General features: G+C 38.7%; 1 protein-coding gene across 8 annotated transcripts in view; it reads left to right on the top strand.

The window, feature by feature from the left end:
- Positions 1-26102, top strand: part of LOC117164423 (venom dipeptidyl peptidase 4) — a 304125-nt gene that overhangs the window by 171030 nt on the left and 106993 nt on the right. For all 8 annotated transcript variants that reach the window (XM_033347471.2, XM_033347462.2, XM_076623954.1 and 5 more), the window contains one exon: positions 9988-10187. In XM_033347471.2, the coding sequence (XP_033203362.1) occupies positions 9988-10187 (200 nt within the window). The remainder of the gene's footprint in view (positions 1-9987; positions 10188-26102) is intronic.

Raw genomic sequence — 26102 nt, 5'->3', positions numbered from 1 at the left:
TAAATGCAACGCAGATAATTTTCTCTCCCTTTAATCCGTTACCTCAGGTATAAATATGGACGCTAGCTAAATCTGCAAGTGGAGTGCTACTACAATTATTCTTACGAGCGAGCGCAGGTATTACGTTGGATGCAGCTAGCAGTTAAATATTGATGAGGGGAGCTATAGTTCTATGGTTGATATAACTAGGATTAGAATAGTAAATACAGACAGTGTTCTAGATACGTATGGCACAGTTACAGCCCGAAGCCATGCGATATACAACGCATATGACACACAAAAATATATAAAATACCGAAAGTAGGGTATTTGTATTTTTCAACGGATCTGTTTTTTTAACTTCTACTACTTTAATTACGTCAATACAAATTTTGCATAAAAATCATAGACTTCTATATGTATTAGGTTGTCCGAAATGTTTCTTTCGTTTTATAAGGAAATAATAGACGCACAATGTTTCTTGTTTTATTTTAATTTATTGAATTATGCACGAACGTAATAATAGAAATAGAACGAAATGGATCGTACCTAATTCAATAAAATAATATAAAGCAGAAATTGTTGTTCATCTATTATTACCTTATGGAAGGAAAGAAACTTTTCGGACAACCTAACGTATTACTAGATTGCTAACTCTTTATGCACAAGGTGTCCACGATTTTACGTACTACGAATAGATATAACACATATAAGGTGTGCGTACTGTTTCTGTTCATGCACTTCAACAGTGAAATGATTATGATCGTAGCATACAAAATATTTTAATATTTGTATTAGAAACGCAAAGCATACGATTTGCATGGAACAAAAAATGCAATCACTTGGAGAGTACAAAATTAAGTTTTTATTTCGATATTGCATGCAAACATAGAAACGTGGCTAAGTCGATAGCTATATTTTATCGATATTGTTGATCGACGTGATATGCATATAACATTATAATTCTAGAATATTATAGTATTCGTACAATTAATACTGTTGCATCGATAACTGTTTATTATTGTCATATGGACAATTTAACATCTAAATAATTGAAAACTACAAGTTATACATAGAGCAACTTAAAATATGATATTGGCATTTCGTTTACGTCGATCTATCGTAGAGCAAGTTTTACGCAGTAAACACCAGCTGAAAGTAACATAACGTGTTCACGTTACAGTTTGTCGCTGCACAATTTAATCACCGAACTGACATGTGTCAGAATCGAAGAAAACAAGAGGCGTAAAATTTGCTATATGTCGACTTTATTTACCAATCTAGTGCTGGCGCGTGTGCAGAAAGAGTTGTACGTAAAATCCGGACATTTTACACAAAGAAAATTTAGACAGTCGTCGGTCTAGTAATATACAAAAGTCTGTGATAAAAATCCGCGATCTAATTAAAATAGACTAATGTAGTTTTATCATGGAGGTGCAAGGTTGCAATCGTAACTATCAACAAGGAAGATTCAGATGTTAAAGAAACACGGTACAAATAGAATTGTCCCCTTGGATTCTCGTAGAGGGGAAACCACTCTCATAAATACGATAATCGCGGAAAAGAGCAGTCGACGGAGAGATCACGCGAGGAGTCACGGTAGGGAAATGCGGGAAAGGTCGCTGTGGAACGAGTTGATAAGTTAAGAACAAAAAGCCGTAGGTTGGCGCGCATGAATGACTTTGGTGGCGTGACCAGAAGAACGAACGAAGCTACGCGTTCCCCTGCCAGCGACATTTTTCTCTCTGTCGGCTTTCCTCTACGTAGGCTTGTGAGGATGCTCGGCGAATTTTCAACGTGCCATCGAAAATGAAATTCGCCGCCGTCGTCTCGGATATGAATTCCAGATTTCAATTTTCCGATCAGCCGTCTTCTCCTTGTCTCGCGTTCGATATCTCACGAAGATGATATCCCGGGAAAATTAAGCATCGCTCCAGCAGAATCTCTTTTCTTTCGAGGTCAACCCCTCGAATCCCGAATTACGTTTTAATTATATTTTATCACAGGTGCTATCTTAGATAATTGGAGATTATTGTTCAAGGTAGGAATACTTTTCACGTTGGCTAGAAATTGGATATATATGCGGTGGTACTGACGAGTAATATTCCTAGAAAATGTGAAATTAAAGTGTTTAAAACGTAAAAACGTTACCGCGCGCATATAATTAAACTCTCTCTTTGTGCAATTAAATGCGACGTCTCTTAATGGCGTTAACGTTTTATACACGTCAAAAGACGCGGAAGAAGACTTTCCTTTTGGAGGAACTGTTTCGTAGCATTTCACTGTAAATGATACCGCGAGGTAACGTTAGGATGTACAAGATTATATATTCGAAAAAAACTTGATACTTGATACTTTACTGTACGTAATTTGCTTTTGCTACGTTTGAGAGTAATCGACAACAAACCAGAAAATTAGCATTTCCATTTGACGCAATCTAAGTTAACCAGAGAGCTTCGCTCGAAACGCAGTCACCACAGACACATTATGATCTTTCAAATAAAATATTCTCTCTACAGCAGGGAACGTAGTTTGCGCGCTTTCTCTTTAAGCGCGATTCATCCGGAACAACGCGTAAGCCATCGCTCGACGATGAACGTAATCTTTTTTTCCTCGGTCAACATGATTTCTTTATATGATTTATGCCATAGTGAACCGTCAAAATACGTAGTATACGAGACGTTTCGAAGCTCAATAAGACCGATTTCCTTCAATGGAACATTGCTGCGTCGAGAATACAATGAGTCTTGAAGATAATAGCTTGAATAACAATAACAAGCAACTTATACAAGCAGATCGAGCGAATGGAGACGAAGAAAGACAACAGAAAATAACGTGTATTTAACATCGCGATCCATTACCACAATTCGAATGATCAATGATTATTCCTGGTTCGTCATTAATACATCGGTCGATTGTATCGAATCGTTTGTCGTTCATTCCTCGATGGACTTATTGTCAGCGTTTTGCCAACTGCGAACGAACGAAAAATATTCAGAAATTCTTTCTTCTGGGCCGCGATTGAGAAATAACATCGGAATCCTTGTGATTCTTGGGCCAGTTACTGCCAGCATTCCGTCTTCTCTTCTCTTTGTGTTTTTCTCCGTTTGTTCAATCAAGCCTTTCCAAACTTGGATCGAGTCATTTAAACGAATTTGATTACAACCAATACAGCAACGCTCGCATCATGTACACACACGATATTCCACCAATCTTTATTCCGCACGAATGGCATGGATCTTCGCCGAATTCTGCTCTCGCCTCCATAAGGGTTCGTTGCCTTTGTTTCGCTGAACGACGTTCTACTATTTAATGGGATCCGGTATTCCGTGCACTGTAGAAAATATCGCATTCCTTTGGTAGCAAAGTTCTTCTTTTTGATTTTTCCGTTTCTATTTCTTTTCTTTTTTTAAATATTGCAATTTAGTAGAAAATTATTCGTGACGAATATCAAAGTGTATTTAGTTCTAAATTATTCGAGCCATCAAGAACGATAAATTTACAATTCTTGAACAGAAATCAAAGCAAATTCAACTCTGAACGACGATCGACTTATCTCGCTAAAAAGTCTCTAGTTCCTTTAACATTGCCAAACGGTCTCTTTTCAATTTCTCGGTTTCTCCGTCGATACGTAATACACCCAAAAATAGTACATCAAAAGTCAAAGTTCGTTCAATTCGAAATCGTTCTACCTACGCCTCTGACTACGATCAATGAATATGACCGAGAAAAGCGGATAGTAGACAGAGCATCGCGTACAAGCTGCTCCAGATTCGAACCGTAGGAAACGCATGCGTTTCGACTAACTTTTAACAACGTTCCCTTACCAAACTCTCGACAAAGCTTTGTAAGCCATGGACGACGCACGCTTTAAATCTCCAGCGACTGGTTCGCAGCCAGACCGAATTTCTTGCTAATTCGCTCGCGTGCCGGTCGTTGTCGCGTTTGCAGTTCGCCTATCAATTAGGAGGAACGAACCGTGTCCCGGTTTAAAGTCTGAAATCAAGGGATCGAACGCCCGTGCACTTTGTACCACAAGGTACAAGAGTTTCGGCCATAAACCCGGTTTCTACGCTACATGAATACCAGCGTCTTTATTTATGACTCTTCGCCCATCCCCTTTCTTTCGCTCTTCCCGACCAAAACTTCTCCTTTGAAGCCGAACCTCTCTGACATCACGATAGCTGCTGCTGAGACTCGCGAAACTTTCCATCGATTCCCCCCCTCCATTCTTCCAATTCCCATTGGCCACGATGTATTTTATAAATTGTATGAAATTCCCTAGTAGCTTCCTCTTATAGCGAATCTTTCCTTTGTTGTTGTTGTTGTTGTGGTATTATCAGGTCTTTGTTACCGCAGAAATTTCGTTGAACGAGTCGAGAGAAGATTGTTTTACTTCCGTATTTAACACTCAAATGCTAAAAATTATAGTAAGATGGTATTGCTTGCGTTATCTAAGCCTGAAATATTCAAATACCTGACACGAATATCAGGAATTAGAACAAGATGTTATTGCTCGAGTCACTTAAGCTTGATCGTCTTAAATATACTATAAATTATAGTATATGTTATACTATATATAATACGTGTATAGAATACCAGAGATTATAGTAAGACAGGATTGCTTGACTCGTTTAAGTTTGAACGTCTTAAAATTCAAATAGCTGATATTAATATCAAAAATTATAATAAGATGGGATTGCTTGAGACACTTAAGCTTAAACATCTTAAAATTCAAATAACGGAGGATTTCGCAAGTCGTCTAAACATGAACATCTTAAACTTCAAATATCAGAAATTATAGCAAGATAGGGTTGCTGTAGTCGCCTAAGCTTGAACGTCTTAAAATTCAAATACCGGGAATTACGAGGAGGCTACTCTTTTTACAGCCACCCATTCCTCCCTCCGTGCAAAGTACTTGTTTTTTTTTTCTTTTTCTGATACTACCATGGCATCGTTGCTGCAGTAATTCCGGCGAACTAGTCAAGAAAAATTTTTTACTCTTGTTCATGTTACTAGAGTTTTTTTCCCCCCGTTGTACAACTGATCTTCCGTCTGGGGATTAGCTGGAAATATCGATGTTGACCCAGAGTTTATCAGGTATTTCGAGAAGACCTGGCACTTTACGTAATTTATTGGTGACTGTTTTATAGGAGTCTTTTTAAGGATAGGAGGCATTACTTGGATTTTCTAAAAGGGAAGTTCTTGTTGTCGGGTGGTATTCAGATTTTATTGCACTCTTTAGCCTCCTATTTCTAAACCAAGTGTGTTAGCTTTTATTTATTTTGTAAGATAAGAAAATTGATAGTTTTTTGGCCATTACGCGGATACATTGTACATTAATACAATACCTAAACATCTTTGTTATAGAGCCAAACATGTTACATAATTTGTAATTCTTAATAAAGATCAGAAAGGAATATTGGATCGTAACGTGAATATTTAATAAGAATTGGAAGGTTAATCCAATCTTCGTAACTTCTTTAATAGAAGAACACACCGTTGATTGTGAAAAACGCAATGGCCATCGAAGCTGAAGCCAAATCTGGAAAATATCTCTTCTATACAGGCGTTGTTTTAATTTCACTAAAGTACCAAAGGAAGCTTTTCCGGTCGGTTCAGCTCGATGGAAAATAAAAACGCGAATGTCCGAAGGATGGTTCCTCGAGTTCTCATCGTGACCCCCGTAAATTCTTTAAGCCGCCATTTAATTTCGGTGACCGAGTTTAACAACGTACCGCGTATATCTGCTTGGCATGCGGATTCAATTCTAAAAGGGAAATAATGTAACGCGCTTGCTCAAGCTTCTTTATTACTCAGCCTTTCAACCGTGTGCCAACTCTGCATGAACACACACCGGCTCGCGTTAACTCCTAACCATAGTCACCTTTAAAAGCCATTAGCGAATTCCGGTGATACCTTTTTACTGCCTTTCCTAGATATAAAAGGATCTCAATCAGCCCGATCCATCACTTTGCATACCCGTTCTGTGAAAATTATGCGGCCATTTACCTAAATTTCGGGCTAGATTCTGACATTTACTTTTAACAAAAGGTAGCAAAAGGATCCGGAAAGAAAATCTATAGGATCTATCTATCTAAGAGCATTTATATCTGGAAAGAAGCTAAGAAATTGGCTCGTGCCAACATTCTTACAGCGATAAAAACTGTTTAATAGTAAAAGTAGAAAGATATCGGGATCTAATACAGTTAAGTAAACGTTCACTTTCAACGTTTTATTCGTGCGTTTACTGGAAATGAATTTATAAGATGTATTTTCGAAGATCTATTATATCTAGGACGAAGCTATCATCTCAGCATTCTTACGATAGTGAAAGGTGTTCGATAGTAAATATAAAGCGAGACCAGTATAAATAAGCACTCACTACAATCCGAGAAATTCCATCGTCGTTCGCGGTATTTCATTTTCTATCGTAATTCAATAGCCATCTTAATTCAAGATTTTCAATCGATTCACAATCGAGGATATTTAATAAGAGATCTAACGTTCGCCGGGAAATTCGATGCTATAGTTTAATCAAGATGCCATAATCTCGGAAGCGAAGGCCAGAATCCAGCATCGAATATTCTAACAGCGGGTACGTAAACCAAGAATCTACCAACCAGGCGAAAGCTCGACAGAATCTCCGAGCAACGTTCTCGTAAAACGACGTTCCACCATAAAAAAAAAGTGAAGAAGCAGCGCTTCAAGTAAAAGGCCCATCTACATCTTCTCGGAAATGTATTCTACCGACTACCTGCGGAGTTACTCCTGCCATTCGATTAAATGAACGATCCTGAGGATTTGGATAATTGAAATAAAAGCCACGCGTTGAGAGCCGCGCACCATTAACAGCTTCAAAAATATTTTTTGGATACAAATATATATATATATGTATATATTAAGCTTTTTCTTCGAGTTTATATCTTTATACAATTTCTAACAATATATCGTACGATAATATTGACGGAATAAAATGTATAGTGGGTGTTTCCAACTTGTTCAGTCAAACTGCAGGCAAATCGTGTAATGTGCAAGTGAAAACTTCGCTACAAAGTTATAACCAGATATTGGACACAGTCTGAAATATGTATGTAGCAATGGATTCTGCGCTGCAGAGTATCGCATTTACAGAATCATATATTCATTGCTCTTTTAAATTTTGATACAAAAACGTATGCACTCTATTTAATAAATTCAAAATCTTCTGAATATCTCCTAAACGTATAACTCACTTAAAAAAATCATTCCACCGCGATACACTTCCTTCTAGATATCAAATATTTTTGCACGTATGTTAGGAACCAGTCGTATACATACGCAAATTATGTAACCTACTCTGTATAACATAGTACAACATACGTAGCCTAAATCTTCTGCCCGGTACCTCATATAGCAGCCAGCGAACCTAATAGAATTCACATAAATGTATCAGGCAATTGCTTTACGTGGTGTTTGTACGTAAGTGGTTGAGAATTTAAGGGGTGTTTCCACAAGAGCCAGAATAAGACAAAAATGAAGCATGCAACTTTTTTACATGAACGAATGTAGGTCAGAGAAATAACAAAGGCGAAGAGTGCAATGTTTTTCTTCTTTATTTTCGTCCTACCGATTTTGCCTCGCAGAAGCATCCCTTAAATTTTCTGCCCGATACACTGCACAGATCACCCAGGATAGGCAAATTGTGTAACTCAGCCTGTGTGTACAAAACACGCAACGCAAATTCTCGATGTTGATCTCGCTGACTCTCGCCTAGCTCTGTACAATCAACCAACCAGTCTGTGTAACAGGATAGAGATAAATATTAATCAAGCTGTTGGCGGGACAGATCGAAAGAAGGAACGAATCGAGCTTAGAGCATAACGTCGATATCCTTGGAGGATCGTTTTCTGTAACACAGCAATCTCGATGTACGTAGCGCTTTGGTTTACGTCCGGGCCGCTTTTACTGCCTTTGAAATAAGAATACCGACAGATCCTGAGGAGCTTGTATGCATTCGACCACGCCGGTAATCGCGGCATCAAGAGCACACGTTACTCCTTTCAGCGTGTTTGTGGGTTGCGGGCGTTTGTAGCCTTCGGTTTGTTTCGTATCGCGTCAGAGAGTGCTTTCTTCCGGGGCAATTCTGATCGAACAAGATCGTATGGCTGCTTGTTACTTCGCGAACGTAGAATCCTCGACCATTTATATCTCGCCGTTTTATCGTGCTGCAGGTTACGGAATCTCAAACGACGCCGTTTTCCCCTCGACTTCTTCCTTCTCTTCTTCTTTTTCTAACTCTGTTCTTCGATCGTTTCAATTCGAGTCTCGATCGTTTCTCGTTAATATCGACGCTCGTAGAAGGAGTGCCGAGTAAATGGTAACGACATCATTCCTCCTGTTCGTCGAAGACCGATGAATACGACGATGAGATGAGGTTAAGCCACGAATAACTTGAGCGTTAACTGGAGTTAGCCGATATTCGAGATGCAACGCGGAAAGCAGATTTAGAGCTGCAGCGTATAGCTTAGAAGATATACATACCTATTCGAATCTATTCCAGATTTGATTCCATAAGCCTATTAGACTTCAGATTTAACCGACGATTAAGTCGCATTTGAATATAAGCAGTCTTACCACGTTCGGATATATTGCAGCTATTGTCTTTGATTGGCATTCGTTCCTTGTTGCAATGTGTTGAATCGTGGGGATTATTTCCATTAAAATTTATGTAATACGGTAGTACGTGGTTAAATGCATTAACCGTTCATCCGTTCTGCAGTTCATAATTCATAATGAAGTCTATGCACTTCTGATGGAGGATTACAGATTTTCCTTTTTCCAAGCATTCCTTTTTTCATATCGACTCTGATATTGTTTCCCGGTTTCAGTCGTTATAGACTCTTACGGAATATTAATAATATATTGTCAATATATTAATTAATAATATAATTAATAATATATATAATATAATTAATAATATAATAATAATATATTGTCAGAATTAAAACGTTAATAATTCCGTATAACTATTTGCTTCGAATTTCATAATTCGTCGATTGAGGAAATTTCTACGTCGAACGAAGTTTCCGTCGCGTGATTGTGAGTAGAAGAGCATTTGAATCTTCGCGCCCAAATATTGTCAAATTTGCTAGACAAACCGTCACTTTAGTGTCGAGTTTCGTACTGTTAATACGTATCACGTCGTTTACAATATCTTAAAGTAATAATTTATCAACTGCGTAATAAAAACGTGTTTCAAATGCTTCCTTAGTGTATCACGAGTTTTTTCGTTATTTTTACTATGTTTAATTAATACACATTAATCATATAGTTTGAAGTGCATCGTATAACCTAACCTGTCAGTTACGTATCTATACGTACTTATTGCTTCTTTTTACGTTCATGCACTATTGTTAGTTTCGTTCTATTAATATACGTTTGATTAATAACGTAGTAGTTTTTATTGTGATAAAATTAAATAGTTTTCTAAAATCTTTTGTTCGTGTTTGTTGGATCGTTCGTTTGGCTGTCAGAGTAACCTGTAACTCGTATTACGATTATGTTTTAGCTTCAAGATAATTTTTACACTTAGTTATTAGTTTGTTTTGATATAATTGAGCGTACTATTTCACGTTTGTTTAACAATCACGTTTACTACTACATATTATACATTAATTGAGTTTGCTAGGCGTCTGTTTAATAATTTAGTCTTCTATTACACATTTATTTAACAATCAAGTTGACCATGAATTATACCTCGCGTGTTTAATAATCAGATTTACTATTACATATTTGCTTTAATGCTAGAATTATTAATTTGTAATATGCATCTAAACACGTATAACATACATAATTAATAGGAATTAAAACAATATGACGGAAACGATTAGAGGTTATGGTATCTATTGCACCTCTCATTCGTTGCACACATTTACATATAACCTCGCAAAGTGTCTCATATCCTACGAAGTAATACATATTTATAGGAAAAAATTGTAAAAAATTACGTGAACCAATTTTTTTCAGATCAGAGAGCTCGTTGACTGCAAACGACTCGATTTCCTTGCAACTAGCAACCTGGGCACCACAAGGCAATGCACTGGTGTACGTGTACCAGAACAATATCTATTATAGACCGGAAGCAGAAGTGGCCGTCGACTATCAAATCACAGACACCGGGGTCTTCGGAATTATTTATAATGGAGTACCGGACTGGGTCTACGAAGGTAAGTTTCTTATTTCTTATTCAATCTCTTTTATTATTTATGGGGATACCATACGTTAAATCGTTTTAAGTCAGAAGACTTTAGACAACGGGATACGCCGATTCAACGAAAATCGATAGAAAACGCGATTTTCAAGTGAACCTTCTGAACTTGCGAGTTTGTAGATAGAGTGGATTGTTTGCACACCTTCTACGATGTACAAGATGTAAGTGGCGCGCGTGTATCTGTTTGAAGAAGTACATTTACAAGGACCAAGCGTTTAGACGAACAATTCCATCTGTTCGATTCTTTGCTTTGTACACGGACTGTTTGCCCTCCCTCTTATCCTCCGTGTTCTTCGCGCCTCTACTCGACCTTCCACTCTCTTTTCGTCCCTTTTTTGATCCTTGCTCGAAAATTTTCTCCTTAACTACACTTTCAGAAGCGTTTTCTTTTTCTTTTTAACACTTTTGAATTACCTTTGTAGAAAATTATACTGTATGCACGTTAAGCAATATTCAATGGATTTAACAAATTTTGTTAGTATTATATGTCATATACGATAAATGTATTGAGCAATTTCATGAAGAACCTTTGTTCCAGGAAGAAATTTGTCGTCCCTTTTAACAACGAGTTGCTGCAGGTTCGAAGCAATAAATAGCATGAATTTTCTGGACGATATACAGTATATGAAATGAAACATTTCAAGCTGTCACTCGTTACAACGTATCAAAATTTCGAAATCTCGATTTCTCACTCTTACGAAGACAGATACTCGATAAAAGTTTAACTATCGAAATCTTAGGGGATAAAGCGCGATTGTAACGCGCGAATAATTGCGTAACAGCGCGGTTTCGCTAATAACGGCGTAACCGCTGTCTGGCAGTTCTTCTGGAATAAACAAGCATCACACGGCTGAATTCACATAGTTCGGAGCGGAAATAGCGTTATCACAACGAGGTAGTTGCACACGGGCCGCCAGCAAGGGTTGCATACTTCAAAATTAACTGGATCGCGCTACGGCTATTTCGAATAAAGGGATTCGCGCGATTTCCAAACCGCGAAAGCCCGCCAATTTCGAGCTTGTAATGATCCGGTCAATTTGACTCGTATAATTATTTTTAATAGACGCCCCTCGCTTCTAGGAAAAAATTGTTAATTGGCCATTTTCAAACGGCTCGAAATTCGTGGTTTTCTACATCGTTCCGCATGATTTCCTACCTTTTGTTTCCTTTTTCGTTTTTAACAAAAAGGATTTCTCTTTTTGAAGAAGATCATATTGGAATTTCTTTTTCATTGCATTGAATAGTGAGGAAAATTCTGCTCTTTTTGCTTCTTGGAAGGATAAAAATCAGTTGTTTTAAATGATCGATCTCACTATCCAGCTACACTTAATACTTAATACTCTAAAAAATAGACAACTTGATTCCATAAATTTAGAATAACTCGCGTATTTTCTAAATTGCTATCTGCATCGCTTCAATATTACTCCATACTTTATCTCCATATTCTCTACGACCCTCATAAATTCAGTAACAAACAAAGCTTCTCAGCCTCTAATTACCCTTCCGTATACGACTAACCAATTGATTCTAGCCAACTACAACGGTACGACCTCATTGTCACCCAAGAAATTAGTAGCTAAAATTGTCTAGCAGCCGTCAACGACCCTTAATCCGCGGAATAATATCATTCGGAAACACATAGAGGCGATTCTAATTCCCCATTTCCATTATCTTACGCTATAGCGTAATGTAACGTTGGCATCGCGCGTAATTAACCCCTTAAGCACCCGTACATTTCATAAATCATTATCAATACATCTCACACGCAAATACAAGCATCTGTTACGTAGAAAGTACTAATACGTCATAGGTACAGGACTAATTATTCGTGTAGCAAGCAATAAAATAATATTTAATTTACTTCATTGAAAATTTTATAATGTAATAAATTTTATTTATGAATTTTATAATAAATCTATGGCAAGTTTTAATTATAAATTTCATTTATTTTACTGTATTCAAGAGTTCAAAGGAAAGTAAATCAACCAAAACGTAAACGGTTTATTCGCATAGAATTTTCAAACAGAGACATCGATAGGCAAACTTTTCGTCCCTATCGACGACAACCGTATTTGAAGGATTATGGGATACAGCCGCGTCGGTGGTACGAAACGAGGAAAAGAGGAAACGAAGGGATGAAGGAAAAATCCCTCGTTGAATCGCGGTTATCGCGTATTAACGCGATTCTTGCCCCAGATCGAACAGTCATGTCGACGTCGTCGATGCAATATTTTTTCGTCGGCCCTTTTTAGCCACGCGTTCGTCGCCCTTTGTACGTGTGCAAGTCGGATGAGTTTTCGCCCCCTTGGAACCGGGAACGATAATACGTACCGGGGTCGTAATTCATACAGCTGATGCTTCGGGGGATGTTGCGCGCGTTTGCATATTTCTGAGCCTTCATCAGCTCTTTGCGTCTCGCTCTATCCTCGCACTGCTCGAGTACGTTCCTTTTGCCGCTGTCGTTTGTCTGGTATTTCGTTAAATCGCGCACGAGCGAACGAACGAAGCATAAAAATCCATCCGAAAAGCCGCGGGAAACCAGCCATCCATCCACTTTTTCAAGTCTTTTTCTATCGTGCAGCGATAGGTTAGAGATTTTGGTTGGTCGCGCGATTTCGATAGAAAGAGAAAACGAATGCTCTTAAAAGAATTAAACGTTCGGTAAACTGATTTTTTCTCAATATTTTTTGAATTATGATTCCCTTTTACGTAATTCCTGCTTATTATTATTCTATTTAAAATTTTCTAACTCGATGCATCTTTCTAATCAGAGTTCAATTCTCTGAAATTCCCTGTTCATTCCTCTTCGGTCATCCGCTTATCGATTAAAGTAATCGAATTTAGGTAAAAAAGTGTTTTACTTGTGCAAGGGGTAATATACTGTGATATACTGTACTCTGAATATTTCGTATTTGTTTTTGCACGTTCTGTGCGTTTTTGTGTCTCGAAGTTTCCCACGATCGTATAAAATGAAACGGTTCGCTCGTAATCGTTCACTTTGTAGTTCGTTAGATTTCAATCGATGGAATGAACGATGCATAAAAATTCATCGGAAGATGCTCATAGAGAAATCCATTCATCCATCTATCCACTTTTTTTCACCATTTTCTTCTGGATAAGGTGGTTGGGCTGATTCATCGCGATGCGAATTCAATAAGATCTCCTCGGCTGTGTAAATATTTAAACGCACATCTCTGTTCCTTCTCCTTCGCCTGCTTCTTCTCTCAGTTCTCTATCGCTGCCTCTGTCTTCTGCTATTAATGTCGTCTGGAATCCGGAGAGTCCTTTGGATCGCGCGTCCTTCGATTCGATTAGACACAGCTCCCGGTAGGAAGGGTAAACTTCGCTCTGGATTAATTGCTGGCCGATTGTCCACGGATTCGACGACTGAATCGGATTCATGATCCGGATCGTGCGGGGATTAGCGCCGCTGGGGTTCTCCCGTGATTTGTTTACACGCGAAACGAAGTCTTTGACGTTGGCCCACGTCTTGGCTGTACCACTGACGCGAAAACAGACAGACGGGTTCGAGGAATTCCACGCGTGCTTTCCATTGTCCTCGCAAACGCGTGTTAAAATATCTGGCACATTCGGATTTGTATTTCTGTTATTCGTAGAATTCACGATTTCATTTTGGCAAAAAGCGGTGCGTGTCGATGGAATCATAAAAATGAAAAAGTATCTCACCGAGTCCCCAAAACGTTCGTATTTCTGGTCAAAAAATTCTCCCGAAAACTACAGCAGAAAGAATTTCGCTCAGAATTCCATCCCTTTAATTGAAAACGAAATGTTTCTATTTTATATACTCGCTGCTTAATAACAAAACTATTTTGAAAACTATTCCGGATAGCCCGGTTAAAAAGTCCATAACGACAAAAAGAATTCCATCGAAAATTCCAAAATACCTTCGGTTAAGAGTAAAATGCTTGTACTATACAATAACCGTCTGATAACAAAACTATTCTGAAAACTATTCCAGAGGATGCGCAAAATTTCGTATTCTCAATTTAACGAATGCTCCGTATGCTGACCCGAAGAAAGAAAAATTCCACCGAAAATTCCTCGCCATCGACTGATTCTCGACAAACTTCATGCAGCATCGCCCCTCCACGCTAAGATGAAAATCCGGCACATTTCTCACGATAAACGTTCGTTTGTTCCGTATCGGGGATATTTACACAAACAGGAACACGCGGAAGCGCGACCCATGACCAGAAACGTTCGACATTTTTTAACGCGACAGAGCATGGACGAAAACAATATTTTACAGTCACTTTGCATATGCATTACTCGCGATGAATGCCGCCAGGTCTGCCTGGCAGATTGAGTTTATAGAGGCAGAGCGCCGCGAAACAGATACGCATTCGTTTCCGCGGAGAATCCGGAAATCGATGGGCTGTCGCGCGCGGCGGATGCCGCCGCTGGGATGGTTTGGAGGGTCGTGGCGCGTGTAAATCAGCCTTTATCCTAAATTCTTGCCCGCGAAATCCTCCCCGGAGCCACGCTGCCGGCGTGGCAACTGGATAAAGTATGCCGTCAGCAGGAAAGTCTTCGGCTGACGGTGAACAAAATACAGGCTGTTGAAAAGTTCCTGGCACGCCTTTCGTCGACGCTTTGACACTTTATCGACGTTCTCTACCCTCTGTTCCTGGAACGCGTCTTTCCGCGGAAAATCAGTCGAACAAATCAGATATGCATCGATGCAATAGTCGTGGAAGAAGAATTTAGGCCTCGTACACTTGGCTGTAAACCGCCGTTGATTTATCACGGCGGGAACTGTAAAAATTGATCGTATTTCATCCCGAGCGATTCACTTCGCTCAAGTTCGCATTTCGAACGAAACAGTATCGGCCTTTATTTTCGAGGAATTCGTAGCGAAGCGACAGTGGCAAGTCTAAGGTTTAGTAACAACGAAACAAGGATTGATATTTTACTGTATTTATCTGACGCTGGCTTTTTCAGCCGCCAACATTTTGCAAAAGATCTCAGCTTTCATTTTTCGCATCCACCGTGGATTAACTGTCCGCGTCAGATTCGTCTGACGAGTGAAACGCACATCGGAGAACATAATTACGGACGTGGCTCTTCAGCGATGTCTGTAGTAATTTCGTTACTGTTTTTTGTCTGACTGATGAACCGACTTCGTGTCGCTATTTTTTCGACGGATCAGACAGGATTTCTGAGGATGGATTATGTTACGACCGTTCGCGGAGAGACGCGGTCGCGAGGAAAACGCGTCAGCGAGAGGCGTAAATTCTCGCTACGATTCGGTGAATCGACGCCGCGAAGTAGTCGTTCCCCTGTTTCGGTTAAGATAACAGAGGTGGTTAAATGAATATGACACAGTAGAGTAAGTTATATTTCACCGTTTATTCCAACAACTTATAACGAAGACAGTTACGCTGGTGCGTATGTACGAGATGAGTGAGTGACTGATTTACGGAAGTGTATATACCCGGTGGAAGGATGTTGACCGTTCGAAGGATGTAAAATCAGTACTGTCTTGGGAGACGATGCTGTGTCGGGGGAAAGCTAAGGATGGGTGTGTCTAGCGCACGGGACCATCGGATTTGTTGGTGCCGATGTTAGTTAAGAGAGTGAGGGAAATAGGCTTCGTTGTTAATTGGTTAAACGAAGGGTCTTAACCGCCCTCGAGAGAAAGTGGTTAGTGGGAGGAAAGTTGCAGCGTACGTGAGAAAAACTAACTTTCCCTAGTTAAGCCGTGGTAGACAATAGTCTTTAGAAATTCTTCGGAAATAGACGTTTGTTTGGTTTGAAGGACCTCTACTAGGAAATCTATGAGATTTATGGAAGGTACTTGAGGCTATTGAGGGTACGCAGTGAGTATCCGAAGACATCTGGTTGCCATCTTGCCCGCGGTGTGTGGTCTCGGCTAGGTAGAGTGTTACGCGACGTAACAGATTACTACAAGCGTAAAACCGGCGTCGATTTGTAAGCGGCTTCGCTGGGTTTCGAGGTGGAGTGTTAAAAAGACGGTAGAAACTTTCGGACCTAAATTAACAAAGCAAATATTATAATTTCCGGATCTCGATTTACTAGAGAGTACACGGTATTTTCGTAAGCTTTGCAAGAGTGAATGAAATTTTAGTAGATAATCGAGAAGCGGCAAGTTTGTGATTCTTTTTCCAGTGGATTTGGAATTTTCAAATGATCTTTTAAATACGCAATCGGCAAATTACACGCAATTGCTAATTAAAGATATTAAAAGTCATGTTGAGAACTATTCTTTGAATTGACAAATATAGAGAAAACTTGCAAATGTCCTTTTAAAATTCTATCTTTCCAAAATTTATCGCAATAGCGATCTTCTCCTATACGAAAACAAATCTACTTGTTCAAAGAATTCGAAGTTCCATAATGCAATCGATGAAGTGATTTAAAATGTTCGGTGGGTAACACGTGTATGTGAATTGCTTTTAAGTAAAATGGTTGTATCTCTTTGTTCGCGTGCCCGGTAATTTATGCATCAGGACATTAGCGTTGAGAATGTTGGCCAGGTTACGTTCACATATCCTTCTGATCCCCGACGGTATTAAATTTAAACGAGGCGGATTTATCTAATGCGGCATGTTCAAGGAACTACGGGGTTCGACAAACGTTAATTATATTTCATTAGCGTCGTTAACGAAAATAGAACTGGTCGGTTGGAAAGCCTGATAATATTATAACCAGTGTGTATCGCCGTCCCGCGAGTATATCCAACTTTCTGTCGCTCTACACGCGACAAAAGTTGCGAATATCGCTTTCGTTATCCTTATCGTTATCGTTTACAATTTCGTATCTAAAAATCAGTTTATTTATCACGGTGCCATATGAATTTATCAGAGTTTCGTTTACAACGTCACTCCTCTTTGATTGATGAAGTGGGATCGTCGATGGTAGCTGAACTGCAGATTTGTATGCATTTGTAGGAAATTTAAAAACCTAGAAATGCGTGGAATGTAAAATAGAAAAATATATGCAATATGGAAATTAGTTTACCTGTTCGTTATTTCAGCTGCAAAACAAATTCTTATTTATGTCCCGTTTCCTTCCTAACATATTTTTTTATGTATCTATACAAATATGAATTTGTAATACTAATAATTCTCCAATTTTTTTCTAGCGTTATGTTGAATCAAAGTAACCAAAAATTATAATTTTCCTCGCGGTGATAAACTCGAAAGAAAAATATCTTAGACGCCAAATATCCTGTCGGTAGTCAGTGAAATATGTAAATTCCATTTAACCGGCAGAACAACAGACGCCGGTTATTAAATGAAGTTTATCAAGCAAGTGCTCGAACAAGTTACGCAACACTTGTCATTCTGTCGGATTTACTGTCACGCCAGTACTTGGCAGAAATATTACGTGGAATGAGCCGCAAAATCGCGTAGCGCTTTGCAAATAACTTGCGCAATCAGAACGGAACAACCATCTCCTTTCTCCCATAGCTTTGACGTTTGCATTCGAGCATCGATTATTAACGGTTGTTCCAAACTATAGTATAACTGGTGGCTGTGACCGTTGCCACGCCATGACCAGTCAGACGTAACAATTTCCTTAACTTCGCGTGTTCTCCACGAATTTCCAACTCTCGCTCTGTTCGTGTTATTTTTCGGTGCATCTGTTTCGATTGCATTTTGAAAACAGTGTAAGAGTAAATACAGAGAAAATGTTAGGTGGAGTAATAAATTCATTCGCGTTTTCTTCAAACAGCGCGTCGAGTGTTATGGATTACACTACGGATTTTCATGCGTTTACAGGAAATTCGGAGAAAGAAAAATACGCACGATGCATGTAAAATGAGAAAATATGTAAAATATCGAAAATAGGACGTTGATCGTAATGTTTGGTAGATGAAACGAATTTCCATCTAAATTCTCTTTTTTTAGATAGTTCATAAGAAGATATGAAAATGCATAGGGATCTAGTCATTATTTTCTAATCAAAGGGCAATGTACGTATCTTATTTTTTCATAATACTATTCTCGCTTTTTAAATAATTTTTACATTTTTTAAGCTTCTCTTTAAATAATTGTTGTGGCATTTATTCCACATTTTCAATTTACGTTTTGATATAGAATTATCTTCTCGATTGATTTTCCCATGATCGCTGGTGCATCCTGCGCGGTAGAAGTAGTTTCTACGTGAAAAGTGTAAACGGCCTCGTAGACACATTTATTTCTTGGAAATATCCAAGCAACCTGCTCGTCTACTTTCCCAGCGTAATTAATCAGAGGTAACAGATGCAGAAGTAAACCCGAGGACTTAAGCAGTCCCTCTTAAAGCCGCAGTTACCTCGACGTCGGAGAAAATATCGTTCATAAACAACGAGGACAGAGATTCTTCCAACCCGTAGCAATTCTATTTAAGGTTACGCAGAGACAAATTAAAAAAGTTGCAAGATCAAAACCATTATGAACGTTGAGGAAGCACTATTAAGATTAAAAGCCGGAAATTCGAGAATTAAGTTTCAGTAAGTTCAGAAACCCTACGTCAGTGTCGCGAAACTGCTTCGTATCGGAAGGCGTTAATTGGAATTTTAGGAATAAATTGGCTGTCAAAAATATTCCTACGGAAATAGCTTAATTAGTCATCAGAGTCAGAATTTCGGAATTCGAGAAATAAGTTTTACTGGTTCAACATGATGAACCGTCGCGTTACTCGGAATTTTGAGGATGCATTGTGCGGCTAGAATGCGAATAATTTGTAATAACTTTCAAAACACGAACGCTTTAAAACTTTATTACGGAAGATGAAAAATTGCTCGACTAGCACATTTATAGATGCAATTTAAGAAGAATGTCGCTGTTGCATCTTTTAACTCTATTAATATACAAAGCTACTTGAAATTAGTACCAGTACCTGGTCCATTATTCCGAACCATACGATTTTACCTTATAAGACTGTTATAAGCTGTTTTCTATATACATAACAAACGTTTGAAAAGCATCACGTTTATAGAAAATACCAATATCCTATAAAATATCGCGCAGGAATATTCGTCAGGAAGAAAAGCAAAATTAAAAATTTCGTTTTCCATCTTTTGCTCCAATTGTCAACCGAAATCATCTTCGAACATCGGGAATTTTCCTGTTAAATCTTCCCAAGTTTAACCACGCAGCTTCGGAGTTCCGAACTTATTCGGTATCGAATGGGTGTCACGTTATCTGAAATTTCTGTGGATGAATTGCAGTGGAAAAGGTAGAACGATAGCGCGGCCGGCGAGCGTTGGATATCGGCCGAAGCGTTATAAACGTCAACGCAATTTCTGTCCCTGGCGAAGTACACGTGAAACGCGATAGCAATTCCTGATACTGTGCAAACTTCGATTCCCGTTCGTTTTTCCTTTCGAAACGAAAGAAGCGTTTGCGGTTTCCTCATACAGATCTTCCTCCCTTTGACAATCAGCTCGACCGGTCCAACCGAATGAAATGACTTTTTCCCTTTATTGTCCGCGTGATATCCGCGGAAGTTCATTTTACTACTCGATGAAAACGCGGTTTGTCTAACGTGCAACTCGTCACCGGTCTTTCTCGTCCTTTTTTACGATCGTATCTCGATTTGTAATGGTTTTGAAGCGACGCTATTTGTTCTATTTGTTTGAGATTAAATACGCACGATGTGGAGTGGTTCGTACTCTGTTGGAGATCATTTAGGGTGTTCGTTTTTTCTTGGCTCAGTTCGAGAAACCTGTTAAACTTGATGTTTGTTCGTGAAAAGTTTATTTCTTTGAAATTGCAGCTACCGAACCTGTCAATTTGAAGGACTATGCGAGCCTGAAGACTTAAACGGATAGGATAAATCTAACATTTTTTTTCGCTTACAAGTATTCCTTGAAGGATGAAGATTTTTATGGCGAACTTTAAGCAACATCTCAACTCTGTGTTCATATTTCTTTTACTACATGAAATTATAGTATGGCGGTGCGATGCAACACTATCTGTCCCCATTTGCAGCAGAGCTTTGTTTGTTTGCAGCCAGCTGCAAATGCCACTGCAATGGAAAAAGTACGAAATTTCTGTGCGAACTTGGACAAAAACTATCTTCGAAGTACCGTACGAGTTTTTCATGATTTTGAAATATAAGAAATCGGCGGCCTGCTAAGGAGGAAATTATATTTTTCGCTGAGGGAAGTAAACTTATTATAACATTTATAAAAATTCAACGGTTTAAGATATCAAAGAAATTATACTCTACATTGTAGGATAATGTAATGCGGAATAATGTGTAAAAATTTCAAGTTAATCGGATGAAAAGTTGCGGAAATTCACTGGGTGCAAGGTCGAGAAACATAGTTCCGAGAAAAACGAGTTTAAAGTACTCAATTAATTTTTCTCTGAAATAAAAAGAATGTTTTAAAAGTTTACCCTTAATAGATTTCGTATTTGGTTTTCTTAAGCTAGTAAAAACGTGTTCCTATATGAAATTTAGTTTTAAATTCGATTAAAATAAAAACATAATGTACATAGAATGGCAAGGATATAAAAATATGAACGTTCGATTTTTATAATCCTCGTGAAATACGTACTATTTATTTTTACGTTAATATTATTACGTTTTCCTACAAAAATATCCGAAATGTATAAACAGAAATTAATTTCGATCTTGTTATTTTCATTCTATATAAATAAAAAGCATCTGCAATTATCTGTATGTAATATTCCGTTGTATAGAGATCTTGTACACTTAACTGTACATCACATAATGTCAATTTATAATGTTTGACTTGTTATCTTTGTGATGATCTATCACGATCACTCTTCGGGCATTAGTTGGTTTAGTATTGTGGAACAGCGTAACTTCCCAGTGGATATAGTGTTTGTCTTCGAGATCTCAAGTAGCATTATTGTGACTGTCTTGACGTCTTGGGGCTTACAGCTTGTTGCTTGATGGTACACAGAGGACTTCCAGTCCGCAGGAATTTTCGATCTTCCATTTGATTCTATTTCTGGAGAAATTATTTCTTGATACGTACATGTCTCTCTCGTAATTTATGGTATTAGTGTAACGCGTACTATTTGTTTCAATGCTGTTATCGACAATCGTACGTTGCCAAAAAGATTCCTCGCTGCTCCCATAAACACGTAAAATGATAAACGTTCATCAATCAGTAGAATTTTCCTTGACTAGTCAGACCATACAAATACGACTATAGCTATCCAGACAACCATACAATTCCCAAGAGGAAAAGCGAAAGAGATACATCTCATTTCTTGTGAACATTCTCCAAAGCCGGACAGCTTCGTCAAGCGTGAAAGCTTTCTTAATTAATCACCGATAATTGCATATTTCAAAGAATGGAAAAGAGATCCTTTCTGTCTACCGAACACTTTGAGCGAATGTGATCAGCGAGCAGAATCTTGCTCGGTCCAGCTGGAATATTAGCATCCCTGCGTTAAATAAACAGCAACAACTGGTTGCTAGGTGTTAGCCGGTAATCGATAAAGCGTCAGTTCTCTCACATCTCCTCTAATCGAATCAGTTTTATCGGTTTAAAGCGGCGGACCGCAATTGGCCGGAACCGATTGGCAGGGTATTTGCTGTCCGCCGGAAATTCCGATAAGCATTAAATGAAAAATAACGGCTGCTAGCAAGCTCGATATTTGTTTGTCCCGACAAAGGCAGTCGTGTTTCGCGAATTACGATCGTCGTGTTTCATTTCCTCCGACTGTCCTACGACTTCAACCACTCGTATCACTTTTGTCACCCTCTTTGCTCTATTGAGTCTGCAATCCTCACACGAGTAGCTCGGTATTCGTTACTTTAACACTTTTTTTTTATTTATGACGTTGGTATATCGTATTCGTTTTATAGTAATTGTATCAACTGATGGAAGCAAGTTTGGTGGACAGGCAAGAGAGTACAAGTCAAATTTATATTAAACTAGGATACGCTAATATATTCTTCATTACTGTCTCTTGCTCGTGATTCTAACAATGCAAGACAATTCTACTTCTTTCTTGTTCTTTTACCCGATACTTTAATACCACGTCTACAATTACACATTGCACTTTAAACGTTACAAGCGCTTCTCTGCAAAACTAATGGTTCTGACTTACACCTTCGTACCCGTCCGTCGCTAAATATTTGTCGCAGCCATAGTAGCGCTATGTCATTACGATTTTCAAGACAAATTTTAAATATCTCCTAACATGCGAATTTCATCATAGATTTGAACGGTTTACTCTTGGAAAATGAAAAGTGCAAAGTCGCAAACCAGATGGGAAGGAAACATAAGGAAAGTATAGAAAATCTGAAACTTAAAAGCAGCGAATTACCCGCACATTATAAATCAAGGTTCAAACTAACTGCAAGTATTGTTAACTTGTTCTTACCTTAATACGTTCCAGTTTGTATTTGACTGGAGTCTACGGAGAGTCGAAGGCGCCATTCAAAATGTTTAAAGGGAACACGGTTGTGTTTTTAATGAACCGTCGGTTTGCGACGATAACACGGTCTCTGGGTAATTATTGCGAGCTCCAGCTGGCCGAGACTCGACTTTTCCTCGTCTTGTACGCGTGACAGGCTCGTTTGGAATTTAGCTCGGCGGAGGCGCGCGTTTCTTTTCGCAATTTACCAGGCTGGTAGTCAGTTGCCGGCGACACCGTTTAAATACAACCCGTGCAAATTGTGCCCGAGAGACTGTTTTTACGCGTTACACGGCTAAGAATTAAGTAGCTGCGACTACTCTCCTCAACTTAGCAGCTAACGAACGGGATTTAGCCAACGCCGAGCTTGATATCTTGGATACTTTTCTTCGGATAAAGCGCATGGTTGATGTTGAATTCAGGCGAGATTCAAATACAATTCAAAAATTTATTTCGCGTGCTGAAACAATGATGGAATTTGCGTACGTGGAGAGAGGAATTGATGAAGATTGGATTACGATGAGAGATATGTAAATAACGAGTAATTATGAGGGATTATTTTTAATGTTACTTTTAGTTTCTATAAATTATTGATTTTTTTGTTTATAAAACCTATGTACAGTACCTTGAAAAAGTATTGGATGTGTACTGCTTTTGTACGTTAAAATGAATTTTGGTAGGGGTGGAAGCAACCCTGAAGCTTAAACATCGAAGGTATACCTCGTGGAATTTATTGGAAACTGTTATCAGGTCGTTCAGATGATTGATCAGGATCAAGTTGGTACATAGTTACAACGTCAATTTTTGTTGCAAAATGTCGATCTATGATCGTGCAAATTTGCATGAGGATTAATTAATATTTTAATAGAGAGAGAGTTTAATGAAATCTAAAGGTCGAAGCTCAGTGATCAAGATTGCGTTGGTTTATAACGTCAATTTTTGTTGCAAAATGTTGATTCATGATCAGGAAAATTTGCATGGGGATTAATTAATATTTTAATAGAGGGGGATTTAATAGTATCGGAAGAAGTGTCAAAATTTTTCAGCTGCAATCTGATAGAATGTTTCATTGTACAAAGCAATGTTATTCGATATTATAACAATGAAAGCCATCTGTGACCTAACATACTTGTAATGAGAAATATTGCTCGAGACAGATTTATCGTGTCACAATGCATAAGTCGTGTACTGAAAAAAAAATCGATAAGTAGATAGTCAATCAATCGTGTTGGAGCAAACGACAGGTTGCTGGACAGAACCTATCGTCACTTTAGCGAATAAATCGTTGTTGAATCGGGAAACATTAACAACTGGGTCGTCGTTAGAGAGAAATTCAGGCAAAACCGATATGATAGATGTCGGACCAATCGTCATTTTTTAATTTATAGCTAGATACGTCATATATTTACGTCCTTAATACGAGGAAGCATTATTTTCTGCTGCAGCCTTCGAATAATTTTAAATTCAATCATACTTTTTTATCATCAGAAACGTGTTGTATAAAAGATTTCCTAGAATATTAAATACTCTTCTTAACGCATTAAAATATTGCACACTTTCTTGTTTCTTCCAGTGATTCGCTGTTCAATTTCATTCTCGAAATGTTCAGTTTCATCGTCGAATTTATTTATCGAAGTGACCCAATTCATTGTTGAATTCCATTATTCAGTCAACCAAACTCATTACTGACTCTCGTTATCAAAATGAACAAGTTCGTGGTAAATCTCTTAGTAGTAAACTGATCGGAAAACAAAACGTTCATGGAACAGAAAAGTAGTAAAAGTTGAGATAAACGACACGGAAGGCTTGCGGAATGTGGATCCTGAGGTTCGTGTAACCAGGCTTGTATCTCCAATCCCTGGAAGCCTGGTCGTGCCTGGAGGGGATGGATATAATTGGGCGGAGAGTTTTTTTCATGCCATCGATACAAGCGACGTAAGACGAAAATCCTCGTTTCAAGCCTTTCTTCTTTTCAGGACCGTACTCTTCGCTCCTTCTCTTCGCCAGTCGTCCCCGACGGCGATGGATGTGACATTAATAGAACGGCGGAGGATTCAGAGAAATCCTTTTCTCGAAATCCGTTCCCGCTAATGGAACCTCCTTTCCACGGGATTCCGATTTCTGATCGGGTTCCGACGTATTCTCCTCGTCCGCTGTCACCGCGGAAAGAGTACACTCCGCGCAGAAAGATATTTATCAGTCCATGTGCCTCCTCGCAAAATACATAACTCACGCGCCAGAGTTACTATATGACCTCGTGTTATGCCACTTTCACGCTATTATTCCCGATAAATCGCGAGCTTTGTTGCGAGTAATCGAATAAGTTGAGTAATTTGAACTTGGCAATTTGTACAATTTCGCTGGTTCTATTCTGAAATTTACAACGAATTTTATTATAAAGAAAACTCTATCGGTAACATTGGAGCTCGCGAGTTGTAAAATTTTGAATTTCAAACTGTCACGACGGTGAGATATTTTGCTATTGGCTTTTCAGGATAGGCGATCGTGTTTCGACTTTGCACTTGCGCTTGGCATTTGCATTTTGGACCGACGTTTCGCGGACGTTGCAGTCTACTTCTTCATAGCCGGAAGCCGAGAATTTCTGCTCCCACTGTCTCCATTTATGACGCGCGAAGTTTCGCTTGGCTGATCAAACTGATGACCGAACTCGAAAGTTCTAGCCGAATGCTCAACTCGGAAGATCATACCGGAAGTTGTTCAATTCGATTGGCCAATCGAATTAAAAAAACCGGGAGGGTGAGTTGCCAAATCCGCGTTCGTGTTATACCCGCTGTCCATATGCAAGTGCAAAGTTCAATCGCGATTTCCTATCCCGAAAAGCCGATATCGAGACAAGTTGCAAAATTACTAGAAAGTTGTAGCAATTTCAGTTCAATTGCGCAAAATTACTCAAGGAGAAATCTTAATTTCCTACAATTATCTAAGAATTCGATTTAGGATAGACACAAGGACTTTTTCACTTTTTGAATCGTTTCGCTTTTTTGCTCAGCTTAAAAAACGTTAACGCTACTTCTTTTTCGAACTTTGATTTCCCATAAATTTTCCTAAATTTTCAATTTATTTTTTTCACGATAAAAGACTTCCGGAGAACAATATTTCGATGGATATATAGGCTGCATTAGTTTTTTCGATCTAGCTGCTGGTAGTACGCAGCGGAGAACATCGCGAACGATGACGCGCCTTTCGAGGCCAGAGAATAGAGAATAGAGGGGTTGCAACCCCTTTTCTCCTTGTTCATAAGCTTTTCCCTCGCTTTGAAGCGTGAAAATCGATCGTCTTTGAGCCAGAGGTGTAACAGTAGGAGAAGAGAGTGAAACGGAGAGAACTTGCTGTTTCAGTGCTAACCCTTTACTCACCGCGTACAACAGTCTCTATAGAGACATCGAATGTTCATACGCATTTACTGGATCCCTGTTCGAACATTTTAGTCGAATAAGAAAATCAATATTCAAGCCAAATAGAAGGAAGTAAAAAAT

The sequence above is a fragment of the Bombus vancouverensis genome, chromosome 13, assembly GCF_051014615.1.
Source record: "Bombus vancouverensis nearcticus chromosome 13, iyBomVanc1_principal, whole genome shotgun sequence".
Lineage (NCBI taxonomy): Eukaryota > Metazoa > Arthropoda > Insecta > Hymenoptera > Apidae > Bombus > Bombus vancouverensis.
Note: the sequence above shows the minus strand (reverse complement) of the source record. Positions and strands in the feature narration are given on the sequence as shown.